Source organism: Pyrgilauda ruficollis, unplaced genomic scaffold, assembly GCF_017590135.1.
Source record: "Pyrgilauda ruficollis isolate IOZ18807 unplaced genomic scaffold, ASM1759013v1 scaffold60, whole genome shotgun sequence".
Classification (NCBI taxonomy): Eukaryota; Metazoa; Chordata; class Aves; order Passeriformes; family Passeridae; genus Pyrgilauda; species Pyrgilauda ruficollis.
In genome coordinates, this window is record NW_024527711.1 from 369,260 (window position 1) to 390,463 (window position 21,204).

Sequence of the window (21,204 nt, forward strand, 5' to 3'; positions counted from 1 at the left end):
CTAAACTGATGAAATAGGATTAAGAAGGAGATAACAAGGATGGTGGCTTTATCCAGTCATCTTTACCCTTTCTTTAATTTGTTTGTCTTGGCAAGGCTTCTCCAATGAGACATGAAGCTATTGCTTACCTTTTTTTAAACTGTCAGGTCAGATCTGAAGATAAAAGCCATCAGTTGGACAGGTGGAAACCATAAAACAACAAATATCTAGAAACACTCCTTTATGTAATGTTGTACTCCTTTCCTTTTACTTGCTCATTAAAGATTGTGATCCATTTATTGATGAAATTTATGACCACCATTACAGGGTATTTATGGGCCTCACAAACTTTTAATGAAGTCATTTTTGCAATGCTTGTCTCTGTCTGAGAAATACAACTATTTCTGTCTAACAGGTAGATACTGTCACAGTGTCAAGCTGACTTGCTCAAGTTCTCCTAAGAAAGGTATGACAGAGACTGGGTTGATCCCAGCACAGCATCTAAGCTGCTGCATTCCTCCTTTCTCTTTTTCCTCTTTGTAAAGTTCCTACACCAAGGGGGAAGTACCTTTTGATTAGGGATCTTTAGGCACTTTCACAGTAGTTGAGGTGATGTTAGAAATGTTCAGTGGTGGTTTAGTGAATGGTTGATATATGCAGCCATTAGGAAAAACACTAATGCAGTTTTCAGAATCTCAGAGAGGAACAACCAGAAAGTATTAATCTGTTTGTCCAATTTTACCTTTACAATTTGTTTAAAATACAGCTGTTAGTGGAATCCTTAAACAGAAGCAAACTAAGTGATATGTGGAACACCTAAATCACTGATCAGAGCTGATGGATAAAGAGTGAAGTCTTACAAAGATGAGGTTTAGTAGATACACAGAACCTAGAGGACTGGAATTGCATCCAGTCTGTACTTCCCATGTCTTGTTGTCTACCTGCATCATAGGTGCCATAGCAGGATAAATGGAAAAAAAAGCTGTTCCACTAAAGCTAATTTACTTTTTATAGTGTATTTCTGCCTGATAATACACCTTTTACTCCTGCAGAAGTAAATTCTAGTATCATGTAGTTCAGTGACATTTTTGCCATTTGTTTTGTATCGGAATCAGATGTTTTTTTCAATAGAGAATTCAGCAAAGTATTATGTAGATAAGAATATAGCACAGTGTATTAAATGAAGAAAAAGTCAATGTGACAGGTGGGAAGCAGCAAATAGTTCTTAAGCAGAGCGCTTTAAAATGAGTAAGGTATAAATAGGGAGCAATTCATCTTGGGATGTGTTCTTTCAATATATCAAATAATGAATGATAAGAAGGGAGATGTAAACACCAAGTTAATTAAAACTTTGGATGATATTGGACCAGGGAGGATAGTGTATATCAGAGCAGATGGAATAAAATTTCTGAATCATCTGGCAAATTTTAGGAGTTGGGTGAAGGAAAATGAAGATGGGTTGCAATAGGCAGAAATGTCAGACAGTTCATCAAAAGAGAAATTATTGAATAAGAAAGACTGACATGGGGTGGGGAAATTGTTAGGCTTATACTTTATAACAGCCTTTTGTCTGTGTGTATTAAAGTGTGAAATGTTAGAATCACACAATCATTAAGGTTGGAACAAAACCTCCAAGATTATTGAGTCCAACCTGTGACCAAACATCACTAAGTCAATTAGCTATTCTACTATTGCAGTGCCTTATACTTTCATTTTTTGAACGCTTCCAGAGACTGTGACTGGATGTCACCAATGTTTAACCACCCTTTCAGTGAAAATATTCTTCCTCATATCCAACCTGAACCTCCCCTGGCACAGTTTGAGTCCATGTCCTTTTGTTCTGTCGCTGGTTGCCTGGGAGGAGACTCTGGCTACAGCCTCCTTTCAGGCAGTTGTAGAGAGTGATAAGGTCCCTCCTGTGCTTCCTTTTCTCCAGGCTAAAGAGCCCCAGCTCCCTCGGTCACTCCTCATAGGACTTACTCCAGACCCTTCATCAGCTTCATTGCCCTTGTCAGTCTGGCCTCATTCCAGCAACTCAATGTCTTTCTTGCAATGGGGGACCCAAAACTGAACACAGGATTTGAGGTGCAGCCTCAAGTAAACTTAAGCATTAAGCTAATTAAACTGAAATTAAACCCGGTCTCATGGAGGAGAGTCCTGAGAACATGTTGCTTTCTGGTTTCACCAAAACAAAGAGCATTAACTCAGGATGTAGGTGACATTCTGGAAAGGACAGTGGATAAGCATGAGAGAGATGGGATTAAAAGTGTGAACTTCTTCTCCTCTCTGACTGGTCAATACTGTCCTTTCAGATTAGACCTGAGACACAATCCTGGGATCTGCATCTCACAATGATGACAATCATGATGGGGATCAGTGTGGAGGTGCAGGACACTGATTTCGTGCAAGAAGTCTGACGTGTCATGAGTTGTTGTGTATAATTACAAGACCAGTCACACGCAGTGGTGTTTTTCTGTGTATATGCACAGCAGCTTTAGGGGCCCTGGTCAATAGGAGCTGATACTGAACCTGCAGGAGAGGCTCCTTTGGCTTAGACCCTGACTCTGTGCCAGAGGTGTTCATTCTGCTGTGATGGCCAGCTTCTGTTGTATTCAGTCACCTTGTCCTGCAGCAGTGTCTCACACCCAGTGGGTTGTAGACCTCAGGAAAAGTGAAAAGTGAGGTGGGAAGGGTTAGGTAAGAAAAGAATTATGTATTTGCAGTAATTAAACACTAGTCCCGTATCTCTCTGTCTCTCACCAAGTCACTCACCTGTTTTGTTTGGGATCACCTGTTCTCTGTAAGCTTCTTAAATATAACTCGTAGAGAAATGCTAAAACGTAAGGCTCTGTTAATATGAGCACATAGGTAAGAGCTTGAAGGAATGTAAAAATTCAAGAGATAAAAATTTCTTTATTTTGAATAACCCAAGGCAGCTGCACAGAGGCATCTTTGTATGGCTAGAAAGGTAATAGCAATGACACTGCCACCTATGAATAATAATGTCATTATACAGGGCCTTGGCAGGACTGAAGCTGGAACACTGCAGACAATAATAGGCCATTCACTCTGAAAAACAGAACTGGAAATAAGAAGTTGGAGCATAGTCAGAGAAAAACAAAGAGGAGGTCAAGATAGTCAGGACTTCATTGAGCTCATCTGTGATGTAATGCAGTATATTTTCTGGTAGATGATAAGCTTCTGCCAATGAATCTATGTGCAGACTCATCTGTAGGCTTCTGTTGACTTCAGAAATTCCTGCTCCAAGTTGGGTGATCTCATCCTTAGTCTGAGGATCATTTTATTCCAACTGTGTATGGTTCAGTCTACTGCTGGTCAGGTGTTCTTTCTTTACATTTTGGCCTTGCTAGTTGTCTGTATCCCCTTCCAGATAAGAGTCTCTCTGCCTAAGGAAATGAGCTCGTCTGACCATCACTGAACATCTGGAAGCCATCTGAAGTTGCATTATCACTATCTTGCAGACCTCTCTCTTCAACTGTCAGAGGCATATTTAGACAATTTCTTTCTAGGCTTTCTGGCAGCTAAATTCAAGCAAAGATATTTTACAGACCCCAAGGCAATAATGATTTGCTTCATGAAGCTGTCCCGAAGGAAACCTAGTTCTATAGGCACAGTCACTGGCCTGTAGAAGATGTGAAACTCATGGAGAGCATCTTTCCTTAAAGGAAATGTAGCCAGGAGAGGCATTATTTTAAAAAGGGAGTTTTCCAGATAAAAGATGGGCTTGTGACTGGACAAAGTCACTTTGTTTACCCAATGTAAGCCCTAAGACAGGAAAGAGTTGGCAGTGAGACATGGCAAATTTTTCTAGGGGTTGTATTACATTTTAGGTAGCATATTTGTGTTTAGATTTAACAGGTATTGACAATTCCATTTTATTGCAGGAGCAACTGCTTCATTCCAACTGCAGAATTTGTTGTGGGATTTGCCTTGCTGTGTTTTTAATTCATATTCTTTTAATTTTGAATTCTTTGTCTCTACTTAATCCAGTCCAGAGAGCCTGAGCAGGCTGACTTTGGAGAGAACTGTGATAGGTCCGTCCTTGTCTTTAGATTGATCTGCTGCCAGCTATATCTGCCAGCACTTCAGTCAGCTGCTTCTCTCCTCTCCTTTTGTTTCTGCAGATACCTAGCTAGGATTTTAAATCCTGTGCTTTGTCATCCTTGTGATTTGTCAGCAGAAGCCAACTTTTCTTTCCCCTTCCCTAAGGTATACTGGAGCTTGGCTGGGAAAGCCTACGTCAGTGTGGATGTTCAACTAGAGTGGTCTTCTTTTTCCCCAGCCTACTCTATCCAAAGAAGTATTTTGCTCTTTGGTATAATATGTCTCCTGAGTATATTTGTAACTGAAAAGGAGCTGCCAGGGGTGTGAAACTCACATATGTACTGTCAGGCTTTCCTGAGTCCTAAACTCCCATGTAGTTCTCCCATTCTTACTTCAATGGAAAATACGCAAACCCTGGCTTGAGAGAAATGCATTACACTTACAGTACTGGTTAATATATAATAATTAGAGATATAAAAAACTTGAAACAACATCTGAAATCTGCAATGGGGTTGCATCAATGTGCATCAGTATGGAAAGTGTGGTGGTCTTAATCCCCGCCTACATTCCATTCCTGCTTTTTGACCTCACTCTTGCACTTGTGCTGCACTGTGTTGTGCTCTTCTGCAGGAGCCAGAACAAGAATGTTTGTCCCAGGAGAGTGCTGCCCTGCATCTGTATGGCCCCTTCTGCAGCCACATCCTGTTCTTTCTCACAGTGTGTTAATGCAAACAATGCTTGGCTGTTGCTACCAACAGTCCTTGTTTGGCTCCACAGCTATCCATCCAGCTGTTGCTGTTTGCAACATGAACATTAGCCACCTTGCCTTCCAGGCTTCTACAGAAACTGATGCTGCAGGTATTTCCACTGGTGTGGAGACATGGGATATCCTTGTCTCAGTAGTATCATTTACCAAGCGAGGAAGAGGACTAATATTGGCACTACTTCCATGCCATCTGTCACCTCTCTGAGAGGACCACCAAAGGCAGCAGTAAAGGCAACAAAAAGCTTGCTGTAAATAAGTAAAATTTACTTCCTGTAAATATTGAAAGAGACCAAAGATCAAATATGCACATGGATTACTCTAAAGCAGAAATACAGTTTGCAGTGAGATAAGCAGATAACTACTGTGTTGGTGAATGGGTTGTGGAGAAATATGGCCAGCACATTCCACATTGTGGTTGCTGGTCTGCAGCATTTTATCACTTAACGATGTAAGAAATAAATTTTCAAAAAGCGAGATGCAATAGGTGGTGCAGTCATTACATTTTTCTTGGTTACCTCAGGCAAAATTAGTAGGACACGAGTTTATAGAGAGGAAAGGCACTTTATAAAATAGAAATTGAAATTGATAAAGAAAAAGGTGTACGATGGGATTTCTTATTATAATAAAATGAAATTGTGTGTTATTTAATCAAAGAAGTACATTTTGAGAACATTTTGTAAAAATGACCTTAAAAAGGTTGCCATGGAGAAGAATTAATGTGACATTAATTAAGAATATTGACCCAAAAATTTGGTACAGAAAGTACATGTTCTTTCAGAGAACAAAGTTGCTTTGGTTTATAATTATATTTGATTGTAGTTCTCATAGTGATTTTACAGACCTTTTTAATGGAGTAGGAGAATGGTGTAAACTGTTGCTTCTCTCCTGTAATAGTCAGCAATGAGTAGTCAGAAATATGGGTTCTCCATAAATACTTCCAAGCAATATTTAGATAATTTTATTCAGTTTTTAGGGAAACTAACTTGGTCTGAGTGGTTGTTTTCTGATTGCTGTGGGAGTCATGAACAAGGAAGACCGTGTTTGTGAGAGTGTCCATCAGAGGTGCAAGTCTGTTCTCTCTTGCCATCAGTGGTAGTTCAATCTCCATGTTAGTTGAACTTCTCCTTCATAGTTAGGAGATTCTTTTCTTCTTCTCTTCTTCACTCCTCTGTTGCAAGACCAGCTCTCAAAAGGTAATTGTACAACTTTTGCTGCTCTAGTGTTCCAGCCCACTCCAGTGGAAACTTCTTGAACCAGCACTGTGTGTCATAGAATCTCAGTTTGTGATTTACAGGAGGAGCATTATCCATCAAAATATGGGTGCTGATCAGCTGTTCCACTTTCTTACCCTTATCATCATGCCTTCAACATACTTCCTCTTGCTAAGGATGTTGTAGAGCTGGAAATTCTTCTTTAGTTACCTCTGGGCCCTTTAGTTACCTCTGGGCCCTTGAGAGCTGAAAAAAAGCTGAAAAAAGATGATTTTGTTTTGTTTTGCCTAGGTCAGAGAGAAATAAATGGAATGAGATGTACCAAAAGTGATGGTTCTTACAGGATTCTAAAAACATTAATAATTTAGCAGGTTGCTATTTGAAGAAAATTTGGTGCTAAATGATTCTATAGTTTTTTGAGCCATCCATGTCTTTATAATCAGATATTTCACTAGCTGATCAAGGAATCAGCTTCAGTAGAAAAGACAAGGAAACTTCTGCAAGTTCTAGTGCATACTGTAAGAATATGTTTGAAGTCAAAAGGGAAAAAAAAGGTGAATAATCAATGGGAAATTAAACTCAAGCAGTTTAAAAAAATCAGGAGAGGATGGCTAATGAAACCTGAATTAGAATCATAACTCTTTGCAATCTTGCACAAAACTGTATATAAATTTAATTGGACCCACTGGGTTTTGCAAGCTTACTTGTGTAAGGGGCTGCTGATTGCTTTAATAGAAACATCATCCTTCACAGTGTCAGGAGAACACATGGGAATCTCTGATCACACATGCCAGATGTCACATTTTGTGACATTTTTAAACCTTGAAAAGCTGTTGTAGTTTTGGAAATCCATAAAAACCATGGATGGCATGCTTTGTTCACTAGTGGTTCTTTTGTAAAAGGCTGTTGGTACTGAAATGCTGTCAATAATCACAATCCCTCTGGTAAAATAGTGTCAGAGTGTGCACATTTAAATTGGGGCTTAAATAATGTCGTGAAGTATTGTATGTTGACATCATAAAATAAAGTGGCTGTCTTGATTTTTTGCTGCAGAAAATATTTTAAAATCTTTGATAGTAGTAAATGCAGCTTCTTTGAAAAATCACATCATTTGTTGTAGCTAGGCTTTTACTGAAAAATGTGAATTCAGCCGTGGACTCCAAACTGTTCTAGAACAGTGCAGTAGTCTGTTTTGCTTTCTGCAGACTGTGAAAGATTGTCTCTGATACAAGTTTCAGATTTGGATGGCTTCTAGCAATCCTTCTGTGATCTCTGTTATGCTGATGCCCTGAAGAAGGAGTTATGTGTCAGGAGGCCATTCTGATAGACAGAGCCACACAGCAGAGAGACAAACCAACTTAAACTGGAGAAACAGCAGACAACAGATGGATACAATCAGACAGCAACATTCAGGGAAACAGGAGACAGTACTGATCCAGAATATGACTGAGCTACAGTGAGCACATCAGGAGCCTGTTTTTTTAGATATCAGAGGAAAGAGGAGTCTTAAGAAGGAATTTGAAGGGAGATAATGAAATAGCTCTGCAGATGTTTACTGTGATTCCCTCCTAGGCATGAAGGAAAGTGTGGGAGGAACATGGAGGCACTTGTTTGAATGTTTGTCATGTGGGGGTGGAAGCTGATAATGTGGGTTATCAGAGAGAGATTATTGCATCTCTCTGGTGCAGCAGAGTTAAAGCAGCAGAAGAACATAAGGAAACTTCAGCCATCAGACAGTCAGTTCCTTGGAGTTCTCAGGCTGAATCCATCAGTACTGAGATGTGGTTTTGGTAGGACAAGTACAAGAGAAGAACAAACATGGGAGAAGAGTTGTTCAGTTGATTTTATTATGATTTTGGAGAATGTCAATGATGTTTTCCTAAGGAATCAGGAATTCAGCTCCATTACTTTATTGACTGTGTCTTGTGTCTGTATCCAGAACTTTGTGTCCTCACACAAAGATACCTACATGTGCATCTTAGTAAGAACTGAATACCAAGGATATAAAATCTCATGCTGCTGGTTTAAATCCTTCATTTGACATTGGTAAGAGCTTTGCCTGAAACCTCAGTCAGACTAAGATTTCACTTTTTGTGCTCTGTGCAGTACTTTGTATCCAAGCATTTTGTTCAGCTTGCAGATGATGATTCTGCTTTAATTAAAATTTCCTACGAGCTCTTGATTTAACTCTCCTATCCATCTGTTATTGCACTAATATCCCAGATAATGTCTTACAGTCCCAGAGAGCCTAGTAAAAAAAAGTGATGACATAATTTACTGTTGGGTTGTGAAGTACAATCAAAGCATTATCTTTTCTAAGGGCTCCTACAACCTGAAGTAAGGCATGGCACTGAGAGCCAAGTCCAAGAGGAGTGAGCAGTATCTCCACACATCACTATGCAGCTCCTTATGGAAAATAATGACTTGGATCTCAAAAACAGTACAGCTGCCTGTGTCCCTGAGACAGTTTAAGGGCAGCCCCATGTTAGTGCAGTAGCATTGCCCAGCATTGGAACAAGCTGGTTTAGTGCTTGTTGGGCTATTTTGGTACCACTGCACTGTAGAATGGAAGTGTGCTTTAAATAGAAAATATCTGTAAGATGCTTTTTAATAATGTGTTCTGCTATTTTTTGTGATGTATTCTATTTTTAAGAGCTTTTTTTTCTCTATCTGAGCTAAAAAATTGTGCCACAATAATAAGCAAGAGCACTCCTAAGACTGGAAGTAAATACATGTGAAAAGAACAACTTGTTATTTGAATAAGTTTGCCTGAAGGGGGAATTTCTAAACTTCAAGTAAAATTCCATTCCCTTCCTTCATGTTAATTAAATAAAAGTTGGGAGGATAGGAGAGCATAGCTGGTAGTGTGATATAACTGGGCCACAGCTCAAGAAGTGTAAAGTCATCTTACCCCCCTTGCCTTTTTATTGAGCGCTGTGATATTTCATTTTCAATAATGAACTGAATTTATGCAAAAGTTTTCTGTCCTACCAAATGAAAGGAGGAACATGTTGACAGGAAACAAAAATTGCATAATCTCTGCAGAAGTCTGTGACTGAATCACTGCTCTGTTCAACCCTGTGCCATTTGATATGGCATCAAGAGGTTTCTTCCACTGGCTTGAATAAGAAAAGGATAAATGACCACTGCCATTAAGGGATCAGGGTCACATTTGTCTCAGTTATAAATTATCCTGGTAGCAAAATGGGATTAAATAGTGCATGTTTATGACCTCCAGCAAAATCTTCTAGGGAGATCATCTTATGCTTGGAATCAGTCTTTTCAGGCAGTCTGGTGGAGTGGGCTAACACAGTAGCAATATTTCTCCAGGTTCTCCCCCATTCCTCTTTTTCACACTTGGAAGCAGTGACTTCTGGCTGCTATGTGCTGGACCACATGCAGACACAGCAGGAGGCCCTTGGCTTCTCTGGTTGCATCTGCTGTCCAAGCAACTGCTCCTCACTCCCTCAAAGGAAGACACAGTGGGCAAATAGAAATATTTTGCAGGCCAGATGGGGCTAATGGACCACAAACTGGAGCATTCTGACCAAAATGCATATTTAATTGCAGGTTGTTTCTTGAATTTCTGGCAGGCACTGTGCTTGACTGGTTTCTGCTGACCAGATCTAGTTTTGCATTTTTCCACTCCTGATCATGTCAGTATTATTCAGAGGCACTCAGATTTTCCAGGAATTTCTTAATCCCTCTGAGATCAGACATACACACATACATTCAGGTAGTCCTCAAGTAGTGCAGTTATGTTAAGTGGCACTCCTACAATAAATAACTGTTGTCACATCCACTGGGGTAATTTCTGGAAAAACATGCTTTGATTGTTTTTTTTTCATTATGTTGCGTTTTTCACTCAAAATATTGGCTTTAGCTTTGTGTATCCAAAGGAAAGTTAATACTCATTGTCCAGAATGTAAGGAATTTCCCTCAGGCCTGTGCTTTTGCCCTTCATACCTTTAGGAGCAATTCCATAGATTTCACCAGCTAGGTGGGGCTGTTTAGGGTAACATGTATATGAAGTAGACCAGGGATGACAGGATTATTTGTTATCCAGTTGTTTGGTTTTTTTTTTTTTCCTTTTGTTTGTTTGTTTGTTTGTTTGTTTTTGACATACTCTGACATCCCAAAATTAGATCTCTATTACATCTGTTACATATACATCTGAGACCCATAATATTTGTGGACTTCTTTCAGAATATTCCTTGGACCAGATTATGTCAGTGTTACAACCTGCTTCTCAACATTTCCCCTGTTGCTTATTTAAATAAGAGCTGTTCCTTTACCTTACTCTGTCAAACAGTGCAACTTTTAGATCTTTTAAAGCAGCTGCTGCTGCACTCCACATCAGCAGTGGTATCATTTCATTAGTGGAAAATAAAGCCTGGTTAAGTAAATGTGGTATAAAGTGTTATGTAAGAGGAAACATTTAATGAGCAGATACTTAAAGTTCTGTTTACATTGTATGCACATGGCTGGTTAAGTTTTTCTTGGCTCCATTGTGTAAAACAATATGTCTGTCCTAAGTAAGGAGTGAATTTGTTTTTCTAATATTCCCATCATGCTGGAACTAATGCATCTGACATTGCAAAGCTTTGAGATTATCCAAGAGAATGTTTGTAGAATATGGTAGAGACTATAAATGCAGAAATAAGAGTAAGCAAATTTAGGTTGAAGACGGCTTAGTTATAAAATTTGGTTGCTTAAAAACATTTCCAATGCCTTCTGATGATGTCTGTGGCTGGGCCAGTGTCTTCTCCCTTTCTCTCTAGGTAGGACACCAAGAAAGGAGTTTTTAAGACAGGACATAGTTAAGAATCATCCTTCAGATCCATCAGAAAGTTGGTAGTTATCTGTGTTCATTTAAGCAACCACAGAAGAAGGAGCCTAACATATGAGGCATATCAAGCAACAATAGCAGAGGTCTGGAAAAAATTTCCTAAAAAGGATCATATTGGCCAAAGACACCCAGACAAGATGTTGTCTTGACTGGTAAGATGATGCCAAGGGTCAGACCACAAAACTAAAAGAAATGAGATCAGACTGAGAACTTAAGTTATGGCTAAAATCCAGCCCTCCAAAGGAATTAATCAGATGAGTTTTGGAAGGCTTTGTCTGGGAAAGGAGATGTCTTCTGTGCCTTTAATTCTCTGGCTGTTGTTATAAAGGAGAAGCTTAGGCCCTTTCATTAGACATGCAGTATGTGCAGCTTGGTTGTGCAATAAGCACCAGTGGGTGTGCATGAAACTGATGTGTGTTGGAGCTCCTTAGTGGACTCAGGCCATAGCTGGGTCCTGGTCAGCAGACCTGTGGGCAAATGCTGTTCCCTGAGCTGCTGCGCACAGTGCTGGCCCCACCACACTTGGCTGCGTTCAGCGGTTACCTAAATCAAACCTGCTGGTCCAGTGAGTCACTCATACACAGGGCAGGCCTTGAGTAGATGTCCCGTTCAAGTTCTCTTTGTAGCAGTTTCTAAAGATGAATCTGTTACTGAGGTAAGATATGCAGTTGGTTTTCCATAGGTAAAATGGACTGTATGAAATCTTACAGCCCATAAATTTTAAGCTGTCTATGGGTGACCGTGCTCAGATTGTCAGCACTGTAGGAAAGATCTTGTCAAACTTTTGAAAATACCTAAAGCCGACTTTTAAATTATAGTCAATGTACTATCCAGTAGTATCTGAAGTGTTAAAAATGGGTTGTAAATGGGACACAATCTCCTAAATAATCTTTAAAATCAAGAGGACAGAATGGTAATAATAATGATAGACATGAGTCAAAGGGGAAGAACTCAGCAGTTTTGCTCCCTCTTCAGAAAAGGTGTATAAGATGAACCTCCTAGGCAGGCCTAACCAAACTACTTTATTTCCTACATATGACCCTCCAAGTCATTGTTTCTAGTGCCCTTTTTTTTGCCCTCTAACACCAGACAAAACAGGAAGCCATAACTTAGTGACCTCCACTTGTTCAATTAAAAAATAGCTTGTCTAATCATGGAACATGCCAAGAGATTTTAGGCAACAGTTTTTCTTACCTGTACATTCATTTTGTCCACATAAAGTTTTCCAGGAAAAAAATTTTCATCTTCCACATCTGAAGACTAATAAAAATTTAAAACAAATTCTTTGTAGGGTTTTAATTCCAGCTTGTTTTTCTTTACCTTTGTCTGACCTTAACAGCTTCCTCTAAAAGTGTGCTTTTTGCTCTTTATGCAGAGTGTATGTGGATGGACCTTTTGGAAGTCCCTTTGAGGAATCCCTGAACTACGAGGTCAGCCTCTGCGTGGCTGGAGGTATTGGGGTTACACCATTTGCATCTGTGCTCAACACACTGCTGTAAGTGAGCTTAAGCCTTTAAAGCCATTTTGCCCCAGTTTGCAGCAACAGTGCATGTCAGAAAGTCTTTGAGGGTCTTAAAAAACTTCCACTGGCATAAGTGAATAATTCCTTGAAAAGATGTAGAAGACTGAGATGTCCCTAAAGGTCATAAATCCTCTCATATCAGCTCTGTAACCCAAAGAGTTGTGGCAGAGATGCACCTGAACTGAGACAGTGTCACCAGCCTCTGTATCCTGCCACCAATCAAGCCTGTGATTAATCTAGTCACAGCCCTTCAGCAGGACTTGTTCGCCCAGTCCCAGTGTAGATGAGGCTGTGTTCTGTAACAGTTGTTGGGAGTCAGACAATTGTGACAATCCTTCTGCTGGAAATGCAGGACCAGCTCTCCTGGTTTGACTTTTTAAATGTCTAAGCTTGAGGATTTAATAGAAGGGGATCAATCTGAATTCAAGTAGTATGCAGATGTTTAACTCCATTTAAAAAGTTTAAATTTTGGGTATGCATTTTTCTATTTTTCCCTTGTTTCTGTCTCTACTTTAAAATTTCATTTTAATGTAAAGCCTTTGATATTCTATGCAGATTAAACCTTTCACCTCTTGTTTTTCTGTCACATTGACAGCATGGGTCCCCTTAAATCTTATGCTATGTGAAATAGGCTTCCTTTTATGATTGCTATCGATTTTATTTATATTTGCTAGAGTTATTGGTTAAGGGCTCCGGTCACAGGTTATGCACCCACACTGTATCAAATGCCCAGCATAAACAGCCAGCCAAAGCAGCAAACCTTCCCTGAGAGGCTGAGAGGCCAGCTGGCCTTGGAAGGGCTTTACATGCACCTTGCAAGATGAGCATCCCAGTGGTCAGCTCTAGCTCCAAAGTGAAGTGTGGAATTTAGGTGGTGTACACATTCTTCTGTCCTTAGACTGGGCTGGACCTGAAAGTGCTGAGTGCTACTGAAAGTTATTAGCCTTTTGTGTCTCATAATGCTGCAGCCCGCAAAAACCATCTTGGGCTCCCTCATTTTCTTTTCTTGAGAGAATACAGATCACCTTCTCAAAACCAGGGTACATTTTTGCTGAAAGCCTGGGGCTCAGGTGGATAAAATGACTGTTTTCCTTGTGATGGATTATCCCTGATAGTGTTTAGCAAAAATGTCATGGAACACAAAGATGGGCCAGCAGCAGGTAATTAGATGTTTGCCTCTAATGTGTGTTATCCGAGGCTGTAAGAATTCTCACAGATGCTGCAAGAAAATGGTTGTGTCCAAAGGATTTTTCAATGTCCATTTATCTGCATAAAGCCATAAATTAACTTCCAAGAAGCTAATTCCATAATCTGCCTTTTTAGCTGCTCTTCCCCTTGCGCACTGTACAATATACAAGGGAATCACTCCGAGGAAAAGTAACAGTCTTAGTCTGCTTCCCTCCTCAGTATTTAAACGTCAACAAGACACTGGTTTAGTGGCTGATCTGTGTGTGTCTTTGCCCTGGCTTGGAAGCAGATATTGGCAGGTATGAACATGCAAGCTGTCTGATGGTGCCAGCTTTGCAGAGCAGCCAGGCCAGTCCTGTTGTGTCAAGGACACTCAGGTCTAGGAGAGATCCAAAGCCTGTCCTTGAAATCTTGTTTCCTGCTCCATTTCTTTCCTGTTGTATGTACATAATTTGATTCATGCCCCTGCCCTTCCCTCCACTTAGCTGTTGAACCCTGTGCCCTATTTTAAGAAATTATGATGTACTTTATGGAAAGCTAGAGTCTTTTATGCACATGAGTCTGTAAATAATGGCTGTTATGGGCAGTGTAACACAGAAACACACAAGAAATGGGGGTTGTAATGGGGGATTGCACCTCTCCTGCACAATATATCCTGCTGGAGGTAGGCCCAGGCATATGTGTCTGGGGTGCTATTTTAAATCTATGCTGGACTTGTTTGATGAAGTCTTGCAGTCCAGTCTCTTTGTCCGGATGCAGTGTTTCATCACCAAGAGTGGTGTTTTGTTACTGAACTGGGGCATTTCAATACAAAATGCCTTGCATTTTTCTCTTTTATCCCTTTTTATAGTGAAAGGCACTTATTTTCCTTGCTACTGCTTATAGTTCTCTTGTCATATCTGACCAGACTGTGACCCTTCCTAAGTGCTTGTCTTAGTCTAGGCAGTCAGAAAGAGATGGAGGAAATCATGTTTGAAAAGTCAACAGTTAACTAACAAAAAATTGGAAATCAGGACTCAAAAGACACAGTACTCCCCAGTCTGAAAGCACTTCTGGGGAGTTTACATGAAAGGTGAGTTCTCAGTTGTACATGCTGCTGAGGTGCTGCTGATGTCTCCATCCTTGCTCCTTAGGGCAGAGATATGGGGAGGCAAGGCACTGGTTGGAGCCGTCACTTACATAGATCTATTAACCCTATATCCTTGCTGGATATGCCAGCAACTCTACAGTTTGGAATAAAGTACAGTGGTTATGGTGAGATGTATCATGAAACTTTTCGACCAGGCCTGGCTCTCAGGATTGGCATTTTAATTTTAAGTGAACAGGCTATGGCCTTCTCTATCTGAAAATCATTCTAGGAGGAAAAGGAGGAAACTGCACTGATCATTTCAGTGATCAGAACGTCAAAAAACAGTGTTGGCTAACTAAGAAAATGCTTCCTGACTACTTGTGCTTTATTTGAACTCATTATTCATCAGGATATTTTTATTTCTGTTTTCTTTCCTAGTTCATTCAAATCCTTCCTTTGTACTTATTTGTGTTTTAATTGAATTAGAAATCTGACACGAGAGTCCTGATTTTCTAAATGCAATGCCAGAATCTGCCCATGGCTGCACTTTATCCACCAGCATTTTCTGAGGTCTGTAATATGTCACACAGTTCCCTAACACAATGGAGCCAATTTCATTTGGTCTTTGTGATTTTGCTGCAGTATTAATTATAACCAACCAGAGCCTATCACATAGAAAGGCAGAATTAAGTCCTGACATGATTGCATTTATCAATATTTTCCACTTACTGGACTCTTTATAAACCTAACAACGCGTTGACATAATACACTTGAACTTAGAAAGTCTCTTTTGCTTTGAAATAAAAGTTTGATGATGACATATGAATCCATATTTGCTGCCCAAATCATCTGTATAGCTGTCAACTTCCTGTGTGGAAGCAGTGTCTGTGATGGCTGTTGGCTCTGTGCTAGATATTTAATATTCTCAGGATAATCTGAATAGGCTGTGTTGGTCAATTCAGCGTCTGATGTGTCATAGCTTGAAGAGCAACTTAGCAGTTAGCTTCTAGAGGAAATTCATGTTTCCATTAATAAATATAAAGCATCCTAATTAATGTTTCCTTTTTAAATTATAATTTTTAACTCCCCACACATTTTATTTTCAAAGTGACGGCTGGAAGTGCTACAAGCTCAGAAGACTCTACTTCATTTGGGTGTGCAGGGACATTGAGTCTTTCCGCTGGTTTGCAGATCTGCTCTGTATGTTGCATAACAAGGTAATGGGTGTTGTTTGGAGGGATCCTGACAACTTAAATGCAAGGTATGCCCACACCACACACCTGGCATTCTGTACAGGATGGCAGCCTTGCTCAAAACGAGTGAGCTCCAGTAGTAACTGGGGCTGCCTGATCCAGGCTTCATTTATTCTTGGAGCAAAACCAGTTTGAGTATCCATCACCAATGTTTCATTGCAGTGTTGCCACATTCCACTAGCCTGGACACTTACCTGTGTCCAGACTACTTTATGAGATGGAAGAAGCGGCACATGCAGTCTGGGAAGCCTTGAGTGGCCTTTAGTCATTTGGCTAGTAGGCAGATTGAGAAGGTAGTGTGATTTACAATTTCAAGTGTATTTTAAGAGCCATGTAGCTTCCTAAAATAATATGTTTTACACAGCAAGCACATCCTCTTCATTAAAAAGCTTTCTTCATTGATGCTGAAACCCATGTACCTCAGCACAGTAGGCACAAGTGACTTAATGCTTACATTAAGAAAAAGAATATTATTTCACTAGTTTTTTTTATCATCCTCCCAGCTTTGGCAGGAGAATCGGCCAGACTATATAAATATCCAGCTGTACCTCAGTCAGACAGATGGAATACAGGTATGTGGCCAAATGTTGTTTGTAAACTAAACTAGACCTTGGAGTAATAGGCAATGCAAACTGTCAGTCAAAGGCAGAAGGGGATTACTGCAGATGGTGAAAACAGGAGATGATGCCATGAACTTGGGTGACTGATTCATTAATACAGCAAGACAGCCAATTCATCCCCACAGCATTAAGAGAGTCTAGTGCAGTACCCTTAACTCGATTAGGTGCAGGCAGAAATCCATATCTTTCTTTTCTAGGAACAAGGTCCTTCCAGGCCAGGCCACAGACCAGACAGTTGGCTGTGTTCGATGGGAAATCTGCATCGTTTCTGGGCTAAGAACCAAACCAGAATAGTTCTAGGAACTTGCAAGCTCAAATCTTCTTTCCCCATGTATATTTTGAAAGAATCTAGCTATTTTAAAAATCTTTTTATTTCATTGTTTCATATATAGATGAAAGGTAGAAATTTCTTGTTGTGCAAGACTGGAAATTATACTGAACTGTCAATTGACATGTATTGCCAACACTAACTCCAGGCTGATTCCCCAACTCTTGGCGTCTCCTGTAACTATTTATGCTTGCAGTCTTCATTTTACATTATTTAGCACATAAGCCTACATACAAGTCTTTACTGTGCCATGTCAGGAAGCTTTCTATTGACTACAGGGGGCCCAGAGCCAAGCCTAACAATTACTGCAAAACATGAAATGCAGTGAAAAGCCATGCCCAAAGGATTTTAATCTGCCTGTCTACCTGCTATCAGGTGGAGATAGCATAACATTAACAGCTCTGGTAGGAACACAATCCTGTAGTTTAAATTATGTGATAGCTACAGTAGTTATGACTATGACAAATGTAATGCCTGGACAACTTATGTTGATGGAAATGGAGTGCATGAAAATGCCTAATTGATGAATCTGCTATGTAATTGTAAGGTTAAAATTAAAACCTGAAGCAGGACTGCAATGCAGTGAGGTAGGGAAAGTGAAATAATAGTCAATTCAAAGGGAGTTTTCTGATACTATATAGTATACTAATACTGCATAGTGATGCTAATTTAGCAGCCGCTGAATTTATTTAAGTCAGTTTTTTGAAGTCCTTCTTTAAAGTCAGTTTTTTTGTGTCTGTTGAACAAAACTGCCATGAAGCATAGTGCTGCTCATAATTGCTCAAGGAGGAGTTAAGTCTCCATGGCCATACAGGTGGTGTGTTCACTGATGTTAGTCCAAAGTGCTGACTGCTGCCAAAATTCAGGCAGTTACACTTCTTGCTCCCTTTGTGAGAAGCCCTTGTGCCTATGTGGTAAGAGCACTCCCTGCAGCAAGTGCCTCTTGTCTATAAAAGCCCAAAGGAGGCTGAGTTGGCCAGGACTGTGTTTGAATTGGTGTGAGCAGTGTTTCGGGTTGCTCAGCAAGGGAGGGAATGTGGGAGCCTAGATAATGTGTAGCTCTCTGCCTCTTGCTGCTGTGTTAGGACAGCAAACCCTAAGGTTTGTACCCTGCAGTGGGAGGGCATTTCACCTTATCAAAATGCTGGTGAGTTAGCATTCTAAAGTGGAGTGGGTTCCATCTTGGGAGCAGTTTTGGCTGCTTTCTGCTGTTACAGCAGCTCAAAACAGCTGGCAAACTACTCTGAGAGAGAAAAGTAAGATTTCCCTTGTTACTTTTTCAGACCTAGTCATCTTAATAGTTACTTGTACAAAGTTTAAAAAAAAGTCTTCAGACAAAAATATGATTTTTGCATCAGCAGCATTTCTTCCCGCTTAGCATTAAAATCCAGTGTGGGAATAAGTAACAGGAGCATGGTTATTGTTTCATAGATTAAATAAATTGGTTTGAAAGTAATGTAGAAATTAATGAGCAGGTGCATGAGGGACAGTATATGTAACTAACGCCAAGGAGAGCCATTGAAAAGATACTGATCAGAGGTATTAGTGCATAAAATGGTTGCAGTTCCCATCACAACTGTTTGGTACTTGTGCTCAGGTTTTACACCTCAGCACTCTGGCAAGTCAGCCAGTAGCAGAAATGGGAGCCCTGGGTGATATGAGGCAATTTGCAAATCAGGCAGAATGGGATTTTTTGTTTCTTGCAGAAAATAATTGGTGAAAAATATCAAGCTTTAAACTCCAGGCTTTTGATTGGACGACCCCGGTGGAAGCTCCTGTTTGATGACATAGCAAAGTGCAATAGGAGGTAAGTGCTCGTCCACATAAAGGGTGCCACAGTTGGATGGCTGGCTATGGCTATCTGTTTCTAGCTATGTTTGTATGAAAATATTTCTGGGATTTATCGTGCTGAAAGATGGCCTATACAAACTGAAACACTTTTTTTTTTTTTACGTTCAGAGCAGTTCAGCTTCTCATGCAGTTGAGATGTTCAGTGGCTCAGAAAATAAAAGTAGCAGATTTCCATCTCACTGCACAGAGATTACATATGTTCTTGTCAGTGGCAATGTCTTTCTTTCAACATATGCTGGTTCTTTATATAAAGTTACATTTCTTAAAATTATTGATTCATGATTTGTAATGCTAGCTTACAAGCAGAATTCACAAGGAAGAATTTGAATTACCTGTATTGTTTGTATTGAGAAGATTTATTGTCTTTGGGTATTTTTAGCTATTTTTTATTCTCTGTTAAAACCGGGCAATACCTTTTTACTGTGCTGGGAAAGCATATTATGGTCTGAAACAAGACAAATGTAAACCATAGAAGACATGCATATGGAATGTCTTTGTCCAGATCCAACTTTGTTGCCACTGGCAGTTTATTGTCTCAAAAGCTGATGTAAGAAGGGACTGTGTGAATCTTCCCAAATCCACTTCTGGCAAAGTCAGTGGTGTGGGAGCAAACCCCCCTGAGCAGCTGTTGATAGTAATCTGGGTGCATCAGGTTGAGAGGTGCTCTGCAGAACTTTCCCTCAAGAACTTTTTGTCCTCTCTTGCCCTTGCAAAGTGAAATCTGCCCATGGCTTGTTGACTCTTCTCTTCTGAGGTTAGGTATGACTAGGGGACACTGAACCCTGGCTTTTGAGAAATACTGAGTGCCAAATGTATCACTGTGGGCAGTGTGAGCTGCTGACAATACTTGTCTTGGTTTCAGGTCATAGAGGATGTTGTGAGTAGGATGCCCCAAAGGCTGCTACGTCTCTAATAGAATTTTCACACTTAGAGAAGGGATTTAGAGAAAGAACCATGGGAAAGAAAGGGAAATAGAGAGTTCAGAGCACCAAGCTGACTCTCTGGGCTCAAAGATCTCTGCACAGTGAGCTGTTGACCTTTTGTGCTCCATTCTAATATCATTGTTTAACTACGAGAGTGCAGTTTTAAAAGATGAAAATTATGATGTTCCTGCCACTTACCTCCAAGGATGTAAGAGCACATAATATAGATAAAGCCAGTAGTAGTAGTAGTAGTAGTAGTAGTCATACTTGATTTTTCTTTTTTGCTTTCCATTGCACTACTCCTAATTAGACTTCAAGTACTATTTCCTCTGCATTTTCACATCAGGTCTTTAAATTGGGCCACCATTTTCAAGCAAGGTGTCTTTAATACCAAAGTAATGTTCTCTTTTGATTACCTTGCTAAGATGTAGGCTTTGTCCCTCTTTGTCATCTCTTTATCAAGGTTTATATAGGTCTGTACCTATAGATGTAGTTACTTGGTGCACAGTAGCGAAGCCTTTGACAACATCAGCTGTCCTGCAGAAATTTACCTTTTATAGGTAATTATTTTCCATATTTCATTGAATGAGATGGGAACTTCAGTTTTTCCCCCTAGTCCAATTTCCAGGTCTCCTACTAGCTTTATTTCAGTTCTTATTTCTCTGTAACTTTCCACCTATGTCCCTGCTGCTATACAGAGACCAAAAAAAAAACCCAAACTAAAGCAAAACAGGTCAATCAAGTTGTTTCCAACATCTGGTGCCAGTGTTCAGACTTTCACATTTGCAATCATCCCCTTGGGCTTGTTTTTGTGCAGCCAAGATATTTTCCAGTTTTTATCTTGTGATTTTAGGAAAAGCTGCATATAAATAAACAGGCAGCTGGCAAAGCTCTCTCTCTCTCTGTAGCTTTCTGATTGCTGTGTGCTTTGTGAATTGTTGCTGTTGTTGCTGTATGGGTCCCAAATAAGCAAAGTGCATTTGTAAGTGTCTGAGCTTTGCCAGACCTTCCGAGCGTGACATGGGACAACCCAGCATCAGGTTCCTGATCCTTTTTGATTTTTGGGAAAAGAGGAGCAGATGTATGCCATCTACTGTTCATATTTCATATGACACCTGCAGACCCAGAAATCCGAATTGGAACAGTTACATAATAAATTACTGGTCTTGTTTCCTTATGCTTTTTGTGGGGGAATGGAGCAACAGCCTTGTTCCTGTTCAGTTGTCCTGGATGAAAAGCTTGGACCGTGCTCAGTTTGTTTAGGTCAAAAGGGCATGTGCTTTTTTCCAGGTAGAGAACGACCTAGAAAAAGACATGAATATAGGAGAAAAAAGCATAGAGCACCATGATACATTTCTCATGTGTTCTAAAAGAGAAACCTCTCTCTAGGAACGAATGGGGGATTTAAAAGAGGAACATTTCAAGTTCCTGACTCTGTCCTCTCAATGTAGCAAAATATTTAATCTCTCTCTCAACTCCTGCTGTTCATAAAATGAATGTAGGAATGTATGCTGACCTAGTCATCCCATAGGAACACTGAGGAATTACTTCCTCAGTGCTCTGAATGAGTAAATTCTATA

At 40.0% G+C, this 21,204-nt stretch overlaps 1 protein-coding gene across 1 annotated transcript in view; it reads left to right on the plus strand.

Annotated features, from left to right (window-relative positions):
• The window catches only part of NOX4 (NADPH oxidase 4), a 108,727-nt gene that overhangs the window by 74,778 nt on the left and 12,745 nt on the right, over window positions 1-21,204 (plus strand). The window contains exons 14-17 of the mRNA XM_041483683.1: window positions 12,246-12,365; window positions 15,758-15,866; window positions 16,406-16,474; window positions 18,557-18,657. Coding sequence (XP_041339617.1) covers window positions 12,246-12,365; window positions 15,758-15,866; window positions 16,406-16,474; window positions 18,557-18,657 — 399 coding nt within the window. The remainder of the gene's footprint in view (window positions 1-12,245; window positions 12,366-15,757; window positions 15,867-16,405; window positions 16,475-18,556; window positions 18,658-21,204) is intronic.